Source organism: Rhodnius prolixus, unplaced genomic scaffold (genome assembly GCF_049639745.1).
Source record: "Rhodnius prolixus isolate KJV_2025 unplaced genomic scaffold, Rpr scaffold_8, whole genome shotgun sequence".
In the NCBI taxonomy this organism is placed as follows: domain Eukaryota; kingdom Metazoa; phylum Arthropoda; class Insecta; order Hemiptera; family Reduviidae; genus Rhodnius; species Rhodnius prolixus.
The window spans coordinates 32,902,661-32,920,940 of NW_027411593.1; the positions used below are offsets into that span (position 1 = coordinate 32,902,661).

General features: G+C 29.2%; 2 protein-coding genes across 9 annotated transcripts in view; one reads left to right on the forward strand and one right to left on the reverse strand.

The window, feature by feature from the left end:
* The window catches only part of LOC141451222 (polyamine-transporting ATPase 13A3-like), a 268,590-nt gene extending 263,623 nt beyond the window's left edge, over nt 1-4,967 (forward strand). For 6 of the 7 annotated variants that reach the window (XM_074122439.1, XM_074122435.1, XM_074122436.1 and 3 more), the window contains one exon: nt 28-4,967. In XM_074122439.1, coding sequence (XP_073978540.1) covers nt 28-188 — 161 coding nt within the window. In that variant the 3' untranslated portion in view covers nt 189-4,967. The remainder of the gene's footprint in view (nt 1-27) is intronic. The other variant, XM_074122438.1, reaches the window with a different exon arrangement.
* A 1,264-nt stretch (nt 4,968-6,231) lies between these two features.
* Nucleotides 6,232-18,280, reverse strand: part of jar (Myosin heavy chain 95F jaguar) — a 67,203-nt gene continuing 55,154 nt past the window's right edge. The window contains exons 9-26 of one of the 2 annotated variants that reach the window (XM_074122441.1): nt 17,423-17,572; nt 17,082-17,341; nt 16,738-16,895; nt 16,483-16,647; nt 16,174-16,397; nt 15,886-16,086; nt 15,583-15,807; nt 14,093-14,300; nt 13,871-13,995; nt 13,666-13,782; nt 12,554-12,774; nt 12,378-12,468; nt 12,140-12,279; nt 10,579-10,629; nt 9,488-9,608; nt 9,261-9,378; nt 8,574-8,798; nt 6,232-7,616 (exon numbers count right to left, since the gene is read on the reverse strand). In XM_074122441.1, the coding sequence (XP_073978542.1) occupies nt 7,459-7,616; nt 8,574-8,798; nt 9,261-9,378; nt 9,488-9,608; nt 10,579-10,629; nt 12,140-12,279; nt 12,378-12,468; nt 12,554-12,774; nt 13,666-13,782; nt 13,871-13,995; nt 14,093-14,300; nt 15,583-15,807; nt 15,886-16,086; nt 16,174-16,397; nt 16,483-16,647; nt 16,738-16,895; nt 17,082-17,341; nt 17,423-17,572 (2,958 nt within the window). In that variant the 3' untranslated portion in view covers nt 6,232-7,458. The remainder of the gene's footprint in view (nt 7,617-8,573; nt 8,799-9,260; nt 9,379-9,487; nt 9,609-10,578; nt 10,630-12,139; nt 12,280-12,377; nt 12,469-12,553; nt 12,775-13,665; nt 13,783-13,870; nt 13,996-14,092; nt 14,301-15,582; nt 15,808-15,885; nt 16,087-16,173; nt 16,398-16,482; nt 16,648-16,737; nt 16,896-17,081; nt 17,342-17,422; nt 17,573-18,280) is intronic. The other variant, XM_074122443.1, reaches the window with a different exon arrangement.

The following is an 18,280-nucleotide window of genomic DNA, read 5'->3' on the forward strand; positions in this document are numbered from 1 at the left end:
TACTGAAAATATAATTTTCTCTTTCAGGTCGATCAAGCAGTAGTGATCTACAGTTAGATGATCTAAAATTCTGTACTCCATTACGAAGTGTACAAAGCCTTCTTGGTGGGCAATCAGAAGATAGTTTAGCTGGTTATGTTACACCTCCGAGCAGCATCGCACCAACGCCGGCGCATCAACGTTGCTGACTAAGTAAGTCAACTTTTAAACTTAGTTTGGAATGTCTTTACAAGAATTTCCTAAGTTAATCTTTCCAACAGAATTTTAAATTTGTAACTACCACAGCATATAATTATTGTGTAAATATAATATAAAAGTTTTGTTCTTCGTCAACTTAGAAGGTACGTTAATTTTAGGCCTGGTGTAAGGTGCTTAAGCATTACTTCTTTCTGCTTCTTTATTGTAGATCTATTACAAGCAAAATTTTATATTTAGTCTTTTAAGTGCGGAATTTGACAGCAAAAACTTACTTATAGTACTAAGAAATATTTTATTTTAACATCTTTAAAAATTTAAGAGAAGCTGGTTTTAGGTGGAAATTTCTCGAAATTACGGAGTCTCTAACTACTTTTTTTCTTATTGTATTAAAATTTAAAACCAAATAACACGTGTAGTTCTTTCATCAATTTTACAAAATGTTATCTTAAGTGTACATACCCTGGAAATTTAGAGAAATAAATCATTTTTATAAAGATTCAATTTTTAAAATATTTCTATATTCCTTGATAATTTAGATAATTTTTAATTAAAAATATCTTTGGTAATTTAAGAAATTACCTGTAATATTTATTATTGAGATATACTTCAATAAAATATCACCGTAAATTTTTAATATGCAATATTTGTACAAATTATGCACCAAATATTTGGTAAAATTATTTAGAATCAAATTTATTTTACATTTAAAGAATTGAAGGTATGCCACGAAATTTTGTACTTGATGACAATGGAAGTTCAATCAATAAATCTGTCACTGACAAGAGTGGCTCAATCTGAGCTTTTAGAACCTTTTGGTTCTAAACTTCATTAATACTGCGTTTATTCTTAAACCTCGTATTTCCTGAAATTGACCATTTTTTTCATCTGTAAAATTCTCTTGTTCTACAAAACCATCCAACTTAGTACAATATTTTTTCTCACTCTGGTACTTAATATATTAATTAGCCCACAGTAGACAATAATTATCTCACAAAAGTAATTAAACGTTCAAAAGTTAACCATTCTATTTCTGAGGAAAAATAATGTAGAAGTAACTAATTAGAAAACATAACAGCCTTAAACCATGAAGTTAAAAAGTCATTTGTACAGCGAATTAATCCTTTAAGGTCTACTCCTTTAAAAGAAAAATAATGTGTAATGCGCTTTAAATTAGTGCAATGAATATTGATTCTTACTTTAAGTCCATTTCTAGTTAATTGATTACTTCTTCAGAGCCCAGGAACCCAATTTTTTGATAGATCGTTCTATTTGTAAATTAATACGTTATCTTAAAGTAACATATTATATATACATTTTTTTGGTTACAGAATTCAATACTTAAGCTTTAGATACTCCTTTAGCTCGATGGATATACAGTGTTGAACAAAAGTCTACATACACCCCAATATTTCGGGAATTTTCAAAATAAAGAATTATTAGAGAAAAAATGTGATTTAAACATTTGTAACTATTGTTACTAAATATATATATGAGAGATGAAAAGACCTCTGCCATCTCCCATTGCATATAAATAAAAAGATCGGAGTTCATGCCTGAACAAAAGTCCACATACAGAATTGATAAATTCAATATTATAATAATACTTACTAGTTAGGGTAAATCTTAATATTTACAAATTTATTAGTTTTAGTTGAAACGTGAATATAGGCGGATTTAGTTAAGAATTTATTATTATTTAAAATGGTTCACCAAAGAGAGGAAATTCCTGTGTCAGAACGCAGATTAATAGTTAAATTAAATAATCAAGGATTTTCATATCGTGACATTACAAACATTATTCAAAGAAACCACGCTAGATATCCTTTCCGACCGAGATAAAAGACAAATTTTCAGGGTGTATGCAGAGTTTTGTTCGGCACTGTATGAATTATTTATTTTTTTAGGAATTGTTTTTTATTCCCCGTACGAATAAAGTAAGTGTAACATTCTTAATAATTTGGTGCATAATCTGTGGTGCTTTAAAAATTTGTGGAAAATGAAATAAACATTAAAGAATTTATCTCGTTACAAACATAGAGGAATTATACTTTTCTTTAGTGGTAGATTTTCAAGCCTATTAGAATTTTTTTTAAATAATTTTTTCCAAATATTCGCGAAGTGATAGGTAGTATTGTTTTAGAGTGTTTTGAAAAATAAAATTTATTATAATTTTGTGTCTTCCTCTTTAATGAGTAAAGTAGTTAAAAATTATTTTTTTTTTTAAATCATTAGATGTAAATGTCCATAAAGATAACTTTATTAATTAAAAGTAAAACGTTCTTGAACAAAATTTGGTATTATAAAAACACTTATTTAAGAGATAATGTTTCTTACTTTTTTAATTAATTAACATAGAATGTAGTATATATACATAAATATAAATACTACATCGGTGCAAAGTTTATGGGATATATTGCACTTCTTTAATTTTATTGCCCTTATTCCTAATTGTTAATTTTTTATTTATTTTTTTTGTGATTAGAAGGAATCCTTTTAGGTAAACTTGCACTTGGTCTTATTTGTTATTATTATTATTATTTTATTATACTTATTGTTATATCTTTCTCATAGTTTATGACTGCACAATAATTGCTTTAATTAAATTTATTGGAAATGGAACATTCGTTAGTCTGTTACCAACCTTTTTTTTTATTATTTTGCTTGTTTTTAACCAAATAATAATATGGTTATTACTTTTTATAAAAGTCAGGGTATCTGGTAAGGAAATAAATAAGTTAGAAATCGTTCAGTTATTTAGAACTCATATAATATTTTTATATGTTATTTTAAAAACAGTCCTTTTGTAAAATCTATGTTTCTGAAAAATATGTTCACAAGGTTTTTAATCATTCAGATAGATAGAAAATGACGTTTGTGCTTTTGTAAAGTTGCAGTTTAAGCATAAAGAGTTCACATTGTTGAAAAAATCCAATCTGTAAAGGTTATAAGCCAGATATCTTGTTATTCCAGTCATTATTATCATTCAAGGCATTTTTATAATTTTTTAAAGTATTGAAAATAATAAGTAAACATAGCTGCTTTTCACTTTTTTTCTGAATAATTTTATTTAATGATAATTGATCAACTTATCTGTTTTTAAAATTTGTGTTTTTTACCGAAATAACTAGAAAATATGTTCTCTTCTTGCAAATGAAGATATCGTCTTGATCTCATTATAGGACTGTTTCTTTACACATTCCTAGAGAACAGTTATGAAGCGTCTGGTAGTGTACAGATTACTCTTTCTCAAATTACATAATTGAAAATTAGGGCTTTACATTTTAAGGATTAAATGAGAAACCCCTTTATAGGCAAGCAATAATCAGCAGACGTACTCGCCATAAACGATTGATGAGAAGATTCTGTTGCGAAAGCGAAAATCCTTGGAACAAAATCGGATTTGTTGAAATGGGTCTTATTTGGATTTTTCCTAAAGTCAGTTCATAGACTTCCATTTTTCTATGGTTTGGTTAGTCCAAATTTTTATTTAAAAAGAATTTAAGGGTTGCTAATCCTCTTCATTATTTTTATTGAAGTTCTTATGGATTTTTCTTTTATTAAGAATAGTTTCTTAATGGTTTAATGGTGTCATAATTATCTTACCTTTAATAGAGAAGAGGGTGTGGTCTGCATTCAATTTATCTAATTAATAATATTAAGAGACATTTCTGGAAAGTTACGTTCGCCATCCTCCCTCTAACAGCCAGTTACTTTAGAGAACAAGCACATGTTTGTGTTATATTTCTAATCATTTTGAATTTGAAATCACATTAATTTTTATTCTACCAAGCGTATTCTTTAAAAAATGTTTTAACAGAAAAAATTATGAAATCTATTTAAGTCTAAACCAGAGATTTCGTGAATATGTGTGGGTGTTTTTTTAACTTCAAAAACATAAATGTCATTCCTACGTTTCTTATATAAATTGACTGCAAATTGTTCCTGACTTACATATATTTTAGATGCTTCTCTGAATTTAATTATTTAATTACTAAGATGCATTTAATTAAAAAAATATTAAGGGCAGCACAAACTGTTTTTATAATAATAGGGTGTGACTCTAAAATTATCAGGGCATTATTGATTTTTTTTTTATATTATTATTATACAGAGCAATCTTTGTTTGTTGCGTGCAAAGTTGTTTTAGTGATCAATCCCTTAAAAAGTCAACTTACCCTTGAGAATGTTATTGGGTTTCTAATAGGTTTAATTAATAATAGGCAATCTTATTTTTCTCTAAAAATTTAGAATGTAACGTGTATTTTTTTTATTTTTCAAGTAAAACCAAATTGTTCTTCAACTTTTATTAATTTAAGAATTTGCACAGCATCTTTTATTTTTCTTATTTTTATTTATTTGTTTATAACAATTAGCTTTAAGATTAGTTTGTTCCTTTTATTTGCTGCTTTTTTTCTTTAATTTTAGATTAAAAATTTAAATTTTAGTTCCTACAACTAAACATTTTATACTTTTCAGTATTGTTGTACTTATCTTAAAAATAGTATAATTAAAATGTTAATGTATTATTAACAGGTCTAAATTTCTATTTTATAAAAATAATTTAAAATAAAAAATTGAAATTAATGAAAAAAGATTTAAGAAATATCTTTCTTTTGTTTTATACTTGTTGTACTGTTACAAATTATATTTAGGCAAAATAAATCAATTAAATGAAAAAAAATTGTTCAAAATATTGGTTGCCAAAGATGTTTTTTTAGAAGTTAATGTAATTGAGGCATTAAAATAAACAGTATTGGGACTACTGAGAAGTATTTAATTTTTAAACAACCTTATTTACCTTTCTTTCAGATTCGGTAAAGAATAAGAGTGAGTATCGATTTAAAAGCACTTTCAAATCAAGAAATAAGAGATTTTATAATATGTCTTAAAGATGTTTGATTGTTGTTTAATCTATATAAAATAGGTAAAGAGGCTTCCTCTCTTTGCACAACTTGTGTCAGCGTAGAAGACATGGAGCACATTGTTATGACGTGCTCCAAATATACACATCATAGACACCTCATGTTTAAAAATTTAAAAAATCAATTGTCGTCTGAGATAACGTACCCCAGGATTATTAAAAATAGAGAAGCATATGATGAACTGGTGCACTATATAAACATACTTAAGGACGCCTAAATAAGAATTAAGAACCAAGAATGTTCCGGCTAATAGTGCAAACTGATGCCAGGAAAAAAAAAAAAAATTGTTTATAGAGATCATAGTTTAAATCGATGTTTTTTTAAATATTTCTTTATGATGTTTTCAGTAAATTTGATCTATAGGTTGTGAAGAAGGTTAATGCATTTTTAGCTAAAAATAATATTGTTCCACTGGCCGGAGGAGAGGAGATTAAATATTTGTGCCTCAATATTTCCTAATTGGTCGAGAACATTCTGAAGTTTACTTTGAAATTTAACATTTAGTCCTAGAAAATAAAACTTTGTTAGTGTTGTGCGTACATTTTAATAGTATATTTAAATACAGATATGTACAGGAAAGGGATTAGCTATGCGGTTAGTGGTAAGCGAAGATCTCGGGTTCGAATCCAGCTGCTGGCCCTTAGATTTTCTCTTCCTAGGAGCTTCTGACAGCTCACTGTCCGGTGGGTTACAGTGTTACCTGTAACGAGAGAACACTGTTCGGAGCACTGAAAAAAAGCTCTCTTATCCCTTTCCCGAAGTCTTCTCCCTTATAATGTTCTAGACAGTTTGCAAACTTCCTCTATCTTAGTTTTGTCTTATGGCATCCATTGCTATACCATAACAGGCCTCATCTTCGTGCCCAAATTAGTTAACTGAGGACCCCAGTTTGTGGCCAATGGTAAACCTTATCCTGTAGTAGAAACTAATGCCTATTCTGCCTCACAGTGCCTTCAACCTAAGTATTTGTTGATGAATGAATTTTCGAGCGTTGATCTTGTTTTCTTCAGTATTATTATTATTATTTTTTTTCTGAATCCCTGATTTGTCTACTACCTGTGCTCAGGACGTCTTAAATCAAATGTCTTAATACGATTAAAAAAAATTCATCTAATTTAAAGAAACTATTACTTTTTTATTTAAACTAGTTTTATATAAAATTCAAATAAATATATAATATATATAATTCAACTAATCTTTCATCATCTAAATCATTATCAGTTTTAATTTTGAATTAGGTTTTTCTCATAACTAAATTTAATAAAAATACTTTACATAAAAAAAAAAGAGTTCAACTCATGTTGAATTTGATAACAGAATAATGCAATTGCTAGGTGTTTGAAATGTGTCTGAAAATGAATAAGATTTTAAACAACTAGAAGCACAAAAACATTTGTACTAATAATAATTGAAGCAAGTTGCAAATTAGTGTACGTTAACAAAACAAAAAATACATGCATTCGCTAACAATAATTGTTTTTTTGTATTCACATTAATCAGCTATCATCATACTGGATCATTGAGATCAAAGATTTGTCATCTGTTAATGGAATTAGTAACTGATATTTGGTTAAATAAATAAATATATTTACCAAAAATTCAACTTAATTGACCATAATTTACAACCTTTTAAAAGGTTAGTTTTTTTTTTTAATAAAATTTGGTTTAAGTTTACTTCATAACTGATATGTACATAAAACAACTTTTACGATAGGTAACAACAATGGGATTTTTTTGCATTAAAATATAGTAATTAATTATTAAATTAATATTGGTTGTCTTGGACCAAATGATATATATAATCCTCAACAATTATTACTGTTGTTATAAGGAACCATTTTGTGTGTGTGTGTGTGGTTTTTTTTTACAAAATGTAATAACTTTGATTAAATTTACATAAATTTAAAATCTGGAACCCGGTTATACTACAGGAATAGGAAACAAAAACAGAAAAGAAAAATCACATTAAAAAAGTTATCACAATAATTTTAAATACATATAAAAGCATACTTTTTAAACGATAGTGAACAAAATAATTTCTAATAATACTTTTTCGATTTAAAGAATAATTTGAATTCTGAATTTCAAATTTATGGAATGAATTAAAAAAATTATTATTTTTTTTTTTGAAAAAAGAAAGGAATATTTAAAAAAAAAGAAAAAGTAATTTAATAAATAAATCATCTGTTATGAAATTACACCTTGTTTGCTTTACTTTTCTTGCAGGAGACTAGAACATCTATTTACATTGTACTCATAATTCTTTTATAGATGGCAATTTACTTTATGATTATAACTTTTTTTAAAAACTATTTTCCTTACCTAATTATAAATATATTTATTGTTTTATTATTCTATCTGCTGTACGGATATATGGTTTACCTCCGTGTCTTTCCCATTCTCTGATAAACTCTTGTTCCAAAATTTCAGCTCCACGTTTTCTAGTCAATCCAGTTTCTTCTAAGCTTAATTCACACATTTGCATGTCATCAATACCTGTTAAAAGAGTATATTACGAGATCACTAATAAAATATAAAATTTCCTACCATAAAATTAAAGCCTATATAATATATACCATGACTGACTAGATTCAGCTTTATATCGCTGAACTAACTATCAAAATTGTGGATCACAAAAAAAAAATCTTCCTGTTCTTTCAATATTCTGATAGCAGAGATTTCAAGAGGCAAAGTCAAACTCAAAGTAAGAAAAATTGGTTTAAAGCAATCACATGGCCCGTAACTTCCCAAATTGGGTGGATTGAAATAATACAGTAAAAACGCCTGATTTCTCAATTTTTTTTCACAGTAGAAGATAATATAAAAAACTCTTCCAATAATAGTTTACTATTGCTATAAACATAATTCTCATTACCAGTTAAAACAATAGAACTCACTGAAATAGAGCACAAATTTCTGTAATCTGGAAGCAAAGTACAAGAAATTTGCACTCTAAGGCAAGTGGTTTTCTTTAAAATACGAATTTCAGCAACTCTTTAATGTTACAGAAGTGATAGATTTTAATTTAAAGCTGGGGAAATATTTCGACAGCTAATCAATATTTCTCTATAAGAAATGAGAAGCATTTTTGTCCCAGAGCATCTAGTGTGTAGGACTAGAGGTGTTTTTTGTTCATCAAGTTAGCAAGTCCTTAATAAAGCTTATACAGATCTAATAAAAGTGCTCAGTGAATTTTTAAATAGTACTCTTGTCGATTCTTGTTCGCAAAAGAATATGAATGACGCTTACGAATCTAGTACGATCGATACTGTTTAATATTTGTAGTACCAAAACGACATCCTAAAAAATTTACTATTTAATCTGGCCACTAAACACTTGAAGTTTTCTTGCACAAAGACGCTAGCCAGAAAAGACCGCATATTCCTACGAATAGTTATATTTTTAAAAAAAAAAATTGTATAATGAGAAAATGTTAAAAACGTGGTAACTAACCAGCGGTGAGAAGAATAGCAGGTTTGTCTGGATGTAGCTCCATTTGTCTGGCGACGTATTGCCCGTCAAAATGAGCGTACCACCATCCTCTTTTATTAGAACCATCCATTAGGCAATCTGAATGTCCATTGGTGAGGCCTCCAGGTCGAATAAATGGTATTCGGAAATACCTCTGGCTACTGACGCTTATAGGACTTTTAGTTAATGTGCGTGGTGAATTTGCGGCTATAAATTAAAAATATTTTTATTAATTTTAAACAATTTACAAATTATGTAATAAAAAAATATTGCAGGAGGTTTTTTTTTAATCCTTCATTCTTGCTTATAGTAATAAAATCTGATCTAAAACTTAAGGGTCTTCAAAGGAAGAGTATAAAATTGTAGGAAAGGAAGGCCATCTAGATGATGAGAGGAAGGAATGGCTGCCAGGTTTCCAGCGATTTACTTGCACAGTAGCAGGACCAGGAAATTAGGAGTAAGTAACTCAGAACAGGGAATTCAGCTGTTAAATTAGAAAATAATTAAAAATTAATACTTTGCAGTCAGAACAAATTCATTGAATATCTTACTGCGTAGAAAGTAGTAATGGTGGAATGCAATTGATTGAGCTTTAAGGCTTCTACAATAATTATCCATTGTAAAACTGTCAGAGATGTGTTAGAGGATAAATTAAGTCCTGTTACTTACCAGCATCCATTATAGATCTTGGCGCACGTTCATTTTCATTCATTACAGAACGATGACGATTCTTTGCTTTCCACGCATGGTAAATTTTCAATCTTCTGTGAAATTCTACTCGGCAAGCCTGATTCAGAAAATTCACTTAAAAACTTATTTGAACTATTTTTTTTTGTTGTAATTCAGTTTTAATTATTTAGCTGTGGCAATTAATTTATTAAATACAATTGACTCACCTCCAAAAGGTCGATGTCGCAAGATGTGTTAATTGTATCCCTGAGTTCGGAATACTTCCATTTTGAAAGATCGTATTTTGAATTGTTGTTGAGACCTTGCTGCGCCTTAATATGTTCAGACCTATTTAAAAAAATAAAAACGAAGAATGAATTAATAAAAAACAAAAGTATTAAGCTCACAGAAAAAAAAAGCTACTTCTTAATTTACAGAAATTGCTTTAAAATAAAAATGTGGTTTTTTTTTTCCCATAAGTTGTGCATCTTTAAATTTTAGTGAATTATTTTACTTTACACTGTGTTCGCTAAATAACTTCAGTATGCAGGGATTTGAAAATAATTGAAATACGTGTGCATATTATCATAAAGACCGCAGTTTCAAGATTTTAAAAAAGAATGTTTAATTTTTCAGTTCGAATAATCAAAATGAATCACAAAAGTTGCTTTCTTTTCTTCTCCTTTGTAAGAATTTCCTTTCATCAAGGCCGTTTGAGTGGATAAGGATCCAAATTTAAAAGTAGATTAGCTTTAGCTTCTAAATTTTCTGATATTTTTTCCCCTCTTGAGTACAGTACGTTCTTCCATTGTTCTCTGTTTGTGTATATCAGCACTAACTAGAGGTGAATAAGGGCATTCGCACAGTCAAAACAAAGAGGTAATAACAATTTCATTTAGAAGTAACAACTTATTATGAAAAGTTCATAAGCTTCTAAACAAACGATCAAAACTACAAATCAATAACTTTTGTTTGCATAATTCATTCGTTTAACATACTTATAAAGGGTTCAACTGCCGCAAAATTAAAAAATGTGTATTATTTTCATTGAGGTTGATTATCAATAAAATATAAAAAAAAGTACATAGAGTTCTTCTGAAATTATTTATAAGCGACAATAATATATCCTTTTTCTATTTTAAGATTCTAATTAGGCAACCAGCTGTGCTATTTAATTTCGAAACAGCGTGTAAAAAATTGTGAGATTATAATATTCACAAACATGCTTTTTTTTTTTATCATCCATAACATGCATGAGCTCCTCTTATACATATATCATAAAAATCCAAATAAGCATTTGAAGTGAGCAAGGTGATACCTGTTTAATTTATTGTTAGAAGTGAAATTCGTCATCCGTGCTCCAGAAAACCTAAGATAAAGCAATAATACAGATTTATATCATTTAGGCAAAAAAAAATAGTTAGTTTCATGAAATAATGCAATAAATCTTAATTGCTTAAAGGAAAAAATATCCTAATGCCATATTACCTTAAAATGCATTGTCTTATACATCCTTGTGCATTTATATCTCAATATTTACATGCATTAATTTGTAATAATAAACTAACAGGAATTTCATGCTATTTAACTTTTCAGCTGTTTCGTTTTTTTGAGCTGAATTATACTAATTCAGAGATTAGCTTATTTACAGGATTCAATGTAAAGAATTATTAATTATTTGTTGTAAATATTTACGATAAATTCATTTGTTTTAAGGAATATCGTAACATAATAAACATAAAAGTTAGCGTAAATAAATATGTTTGTACATTTCTAATACATTCCCCCATATAGCGCCGATTTTTATCATTTGTCGCAAATATTATATATTCTTCAGTGTTGATTAGGTGTTGGGAACCTTCAGTATTAAGAAAGTATTAAGCTCACATTTATTTAATATGTCCACTGCAGATTTTGAAGAAAAAACTACATTCGATAGGCTTCGATCTCCTTCAATGTAAAGACTTAAGGTTACTCGCTTAAGACTCACCCAACTTAGAAAACGCAGTTTCATCATAATTACTCGAAGAAGAAGGGCAATTTACATTCTCCAGTCAAGCATGGAAAATTCCAATTTCAAACAGAACCTGTGATGAAGATGATGGAAACGTACCTTAATAGATAGTTTCAACGAAAACCTATTAAAATTTCATTTTATAAACTTTTTTATTATTATCAATCAACTTAAAAACTAATATGCCCACATCCCTAACTTTGTTTTGACTGCAAATTTTCGAATTAATCGAAGAAAAAAACCGAATTACGTGTAATTTCCTTCACGAAGCTGCAGCTACTGTACATCTAAACATGATGGATGGACTCCAAATTAAAGCATTGGAAAGTTGGTATACAAGTTATTATATATTATTTATATAATCTTTAGAAAAAAGAAAAGCGAGGAACAAGTGATGATTTGGTAAGCCCCCTTAATAACAAGCATTACTTTAAAAATACTGAAGGTCGTCCAGCTAAAAACAACTTTTATTTTGTAAATAAATAGTGTCCTGATAATAAACATCATTACTGCAAACAATATTGCTGGACTTGACCCTATTTGTGGAAAAGTTAAGGACTTTTTAAAAAAATAAAATAAATGTGCGCGTATTAAAAAAGGCAAGGAAATTTAGGAATAGCTGACTTTTCTAACAATTGGTACCCTTTGACACGATTTTAAATTTAAAAAATATTAAATAAAAGAATTCAAGTCCTTGATTTCATATTAAAAAAGAGCAAGCAAAATTATTCCTTTCATGCTTGAACTGTCTGCAAACCTCTTACAATGAATATATATCTAAAGAGGAATTTCGTTTGTCATGGAGACAGTATTTATGTTTTATTTCTTTAATAGTATTTTTGTTTTCAAATAAAAATTTAAGTACTTGTCATTAGGCGAGATTATATCATCAACTTGACTATTGCTCTCTTGAGCCAATCTTAAAGCTAACTCATGATCCCGTCTCTCTTGTTCCAGCTGGCCTCTCCTCCTGGCTTCTTCTTCGGCTTCTCTCAATAGTTCCAGCTGAACCAACAATAATAAGTAATAAATAAATAAAAGATATTGCAATTTACAATCTGCAACTTCTGCAGAACAAAAAGATTATCCTTTTTTATATTTACCTGCAATTGAGAAGCAGCCTTTTTATCAATTTCTTCTTGTCTTCGAAGTTCTTCTTCTTCGTGCTTACGTCTCAATTCCATTTCTGTTTTACTGTAATCCAATTTTTCACCATTAAATATCAATTTAAAATATCTTATACAACGTAAATAACAATCAGAATTTCTTAAAAACCTACATTTTCTTATTTTCTTCCTCTTGACGTTTTCTCCTTTCGTCTTCTTCCTTTCTTAACCTTTCTTTCATCATTTCTTCTTCAATTTTTCTTAATCTTTCTTTTTCCTCTTCATCTTTTTGGAATTCTAACTTCTTTTGTAATGTTGCTAATTCTCGATTTGCTCTGTTCATTAGTGTACCGTACATTGCATTTATTTCATCAGCTCTAATTTTGGGATTGTTCTAAAAATTAATAATTCAACGCATATAACTTAGAATGTCAAAAGACCTATAAGACAACTTTTAAAACAATTAAAAGTACTGAAATCAAAGGATTTGTTGATGATGATGTAGAAGAAAATAGGTATCTTTTTGAAATTAGAAACGGGGACAATATTTAAGTAGTGGGCTTACTACATCCCCTGGAATAGCTCCCTGCCAAGTCTTAGCCCTTCACGGGCTCATCGCTACAAGATTTTTTTTTACTTTAAATGATGTTAGATGTAGAGACTAATTATTGTCATATTAACTTTCCAGATTCATTTTTGGAATTTTTTTCTTCATGGCTACGAAAATTTTTAAAATCTATTTTTCAATTGATATATATGATATACTATATGGGTAGCGGTGTCGTAGACCTTTAAGGCCGCCCTACTAGAATATGTAATTTTGTAACCGGCTTAGGGAATTTTCTGTCTTCTAATGACTTAAGAACAGTCACAGAAATGTAGAAATACTTATTTTTAATACAGAATGACTTGAAATTTTTCTTTTTTTTGTAATCCTTCTACAATGGATACATTCTACACATCTGTCATGGACAACTGAATATGAAAAATATTTCATTTGAAAAGAAAACATTAAATAAGGAGCAAAATGGTAAGGAGAGCTCACAAAGAAACGATTTAAGACATTGATCCGATAAGATATGAGGTTCAGATTCAAACATAGACAATGCTACCCTTAGATTTTTTTTATTGCCAAGTTCTTGAAGTTTCCGAACCAGAGAAGGAGAATGTCCACTGCAAAAAGTAAACTCTATCCAGACAATAGTGCAAAAAGGAGGCTTTAGAAGGTAATGCCATTCATTGGGCTCTGAAGAATTAATAAATAAAAAAGTAAATAAATTATTACTTTAATTTTAATGATTGATTCTCTCATCTCTTGTTGTAGTTTCTTCGCTTCCATTAAGCTAGCTTCCTTGTCTTTTCTAAATTGATTTATTATTGTCTCCATTCTCGTGATTATAGACTGAAAACGCAATTTGTTGAAGAAAATATTTATATTCTTCTCTAGAGAGATGGAAATAACGGATATTTGTTTTACATTTATATTTTACCTGTAAATTGTTTATTTTAGCAATGCCTAAATATCTTGGTCTATGCTGCTTTTTAGCTAAATACATCCTAACCGTTTTCTGTACATTAATATGGCAATTGATTCTATATTGAATTTTTCTATCCACTGAAATCATTAAAATGTATCAGTTACACTTAATCAGTAAATAAATAAATTATAATTGAAAATCTAAAGGCTAAAACTAGATTATAATAAAGCATACATTTTATAACCGACAGTGCACACCATTGAGCTTTTTTCCATCTAGAAACTAACAACCATTTTCTAACTTTAGCTACCATTTGTGCCAAATTTTCTGGATCAGAACGCAATAAGGCATCGAATTCGGCAAATTTTCCTGGACGGAAAAACACTTTTGAAACGCCAAATCTATAATCGTTTTCACTTAGTCCTAATGCATGAAATAACGCCTGAAATCAAACATTAAATTTAAAAATGTGTTCTTGGGCATTATAAATGGTACTTCTACAAATATCATATCGTATTTTGCAAATTTATTAAAAATTTTCAGTAAAACGTCCCCCAAAATGTGTACAGCATATATATTATACACTATATGTAAGTACATCTCCATAGGGTATCCCGCAGAAGGTGGGTTCAGTCCCAGTGGAGTCTGTGTCAGGTGGAAAAGGAAGTCTCTTATTCCCTGTCAGGTTGCATTGCAAACTCTAATTTGCGACGAGATTCTCTATATACTTAGAGACCAATGTTTTATGCAAAAATAACTGGAGGGATTTCACTGAATTTATAAAAATGTAAAAAAGGTTTTTCCAACCAGAACTTGTTTCAAGGAAAAATAGAAATATCCTCTTATTTCTCGTTTAAGAACTCCGAAATGGCTTGGTTGCACTCAGAGATCTTTGACTCACTGAACTAGAGGAGCTCATATTGCAAAACCATTGGAGGGTAAAACCCTCAGGATACAGGATCTATTGACCTTAGATGATGACGAGCCTTTAATTACATAATGATAGAAATAAAAACTATGTAACTTGTGAAGTAACTAATATTACTAATTTGAAAGAATTGTCAGTACAAAGTTAAATGGTTTTCGACAAGCATGAAACGTAAAATCGTTTTGGGAGTACTGCTATCATTTGTATTTTCAGAATTTTGTCATTCAACTACTTTTCAAAGATACTATTCAAAACAACTCTCTAGTTGCAGAACACTGCTTAAAAGCGTGCCCGGAAATGGTCAGGTTCCAATTATCAAGAGTAGAATACAGATTAAATTAGAATGCATTTCTTTTTTTTCGAAATTCCACGAATTCTTAAGAAAACTCAGTGAAATATAATGCTGTAGGTACATAATTATTTATTTAACATCACACCCTTGGTATATAAATATAAGGGTTGAAGGCTTTCCAGCAGGTTTTTATTATTCATTGCTTAATTTCTCGCATTGCGAGGAGTGATGGGACAGCTTATGGTTAGGGAAAAAGTAGCCTGTCTTGCGAAATTGAAATGGGTGGATTTTCCTCTGAAAAACTTACATCCCTGGGAGCCTTCTTACTATGCGTGCTGAATCTAAAGCAGTACAGCTTTCTGCGTAGTAAGAATTTTTATTATTATAGTTAAGAGTATAATTCAAACCCCGGTGATTCTGGCAAAAATATATAAATACCAAATTGGCATTTGACTATGATGATTTCAATTTGAATACAATTAATTATTTAAGTATCTCACTTACTTTACAAAATAATCTAGGGTCCAGTCTTGCCAATTCTGGAGGTAAAAAGGAACTGTACATTTTATAAAGATCTGTAAATTGTGTTCTGGAAGGAAAGCCCTGTTGCATCAATTCTATCACACTTGTCATTCCAGAACATTGTAATTGAGATAAAATTGAACCTCCTTCAAACTGATGATCAACCATATTTTGATTTGGTTTTATACAACGAACAAAACTAGTACCCTGAAATAAAGTAGAAGATAATTACTCAACATTCATTGATGATCACGGAAGTTTGTTTATTTTTAAAAGTAATCTTACCGTGCTCTTAAGCTTGTCCATTAATTCCCCTAATTGTGTTTGAAATTTCGAACCAACGCTTATGAAGGTCAGTTTTCCTTTTTGGTTGTGAGTATTATTACCATTTACGAACATAGTTTGAAGAAATGGATTTCTACTTTCTTGAACAAGGCCTTCTAAAGAAGCGTGAAGAGCGTCGTTATTTTTTTCTATAAATTTACTCTAAAAAGAAATAAAACTAATCAAATCTGAAGAAATGGTTAAAAATAAAAGAAAATATGCATAATTCTTTTTTTCCTTAAGGCTTACAGTATCGTAGCACACGGCACCAGCGAAATGTCTGACTAAGAATCCTTCTGAATCTCTAATTTCACGATGTGCTTTTAATTTTGATGCTCTAGGTAAGGCTAATCTAAAATGTGAACCCCATCGTTGATGAACTTCAGTTGTAAAGTGTTCCGTGCTTGGTTTTGGTAACTTGGACTCTTCATCTAACAAGCTAAATAAGCCTGAATTTTTACCTTCAATTAAATCTGCAAGGAAAAGTTACATGTGCAAGGCATAAGAGGAAAATATATTTTTTAAAACTCCAATATAAAGATTAATTCTTAAAATTACCAATGCAATCCTGATTGTCAACGAATTCAATCCTTCGTACTTGTAAACCTTCTCTTTGATAAAGTTCTTGTTCATCTTTCAAGATTCGTTCATTGAAAAACTGTTGCAATTTTTCGTTACAATAATTAATACAGAACTGTTCAAAGCTGTTGACTGTGAAATATTCTGAAATTATAAGCACGCTTATACTACATCTTATTATGATTTGCAAATAAAACAGGAAAAATATTTAATAAAAAACAGCAATAAACTAACCAAAACCAGCAATATCTAAGACACCAATGTAATAACTGGATGCCTTAAAAGGTATACTTTTATTAATGCGTTGCACAATATAATCAAACAATTTACTGTATAATGCTTTTGCTAGAGCATCTCTGGCATTATTTGCTTCGTAAACCTTAAGTGGGACCCTGAAATATGAGGAAAATAATTAACAGAATTGTAAATGTCCACTCTCTGCTACCCTTCATATCACTGAGGCTTAAATTTGATCAGTATATTCCCTTTTTAAAATGACAATTTTTTTTTTTCCGTTTCTTAGCTAATAAAATAGAAGTTATATCACCAATTTGAAAACAAAACAAAACAAAACTAACATAATAACCGTCCCTTTTGGACCGCCTCTATTGGTCATCATGACTTTATTAACAAGGGCTTGGCGTAGTTCCTCCTTGTCAACAAACAATAATGAAGCTGCCATTGCTAAACTAGATTCAGAAGAATTCATGACACGAGAACCACCCTTAGTCCCTTCGGTATTCTCTTCAAACGATATGTTTCCTAAATGCAACACAGCGGCCACCATTGCATATATCTCCATACGTTCATCTTCACTTAAACCTAATCTTCCTAACGCCTGCAAAATTAAAACAGAGATTAATAGTTCGAGATATTTAAATAAAATGAAAAACTAAAACAATTAGATGCAATAATTTACTTCATCCATGTTGGTGAAGTCTTCAATGTCATCCAGCATAGGGTCTTTAAGCCCTCCTTTTTTAGCGTGGGTGGCACTTTTCTGTGTATTGTTTAATTTCCTTTCTGTATTGTTATTAGTGAAGTATTGCGTGCAACCATTTTTTAGATACTGTAAATAGATAATTGTTTTCATTAAACATGTATATTGAGGTACAATAAAGTATTTATTACTTTATTTATTTCTTTTAGATACATTAATCCATAGCAAGGAGTGGTGTTTACATTATGTAAATATGTACATTTAAATATATTGCTCAATATAAAAAACAAAAAAGCAACAACTGAAAATAATATAATAAATAGTATAAAATATAGTGTGCTCTAGAAAAAAGGGAGAGAAAGAAAAATTCAAAAGAAATGCCTGTTTATTAAATAAAATAAATTTGCTTAAAGAATCTAAACAAAGATGAGAAATGAAATTCAGACAATACTGGGCTGAACTTGACCTATAAATATGATTATTATAATTATTGCAAACATAGAAATGAATATTAATCATGGAAATCAACAACTATCAATTATATGTTATTTCTAAGAGCCAGCCTTTTTTAACAAATAAATAGATGTTGTTTAATTTCTTTTTATCAATATTGGTTAACAGATTTTCAATTTTTTCAGAACTACTTTGGTCTGTCAAGAAGTATTGTTTTAAATATTTAATTCTGAACAACAAGAGAAAAGGGCAGTTAATCAAAAAATGTAATAAACTATCTGTTTCACTGGAATTACATAGATTACAAAAAATTTTCAGCAACTAATTTAATTTTTTCACCATTTTAGTAACATGGGATATTTCTTATACGCCGTGCAATAAATT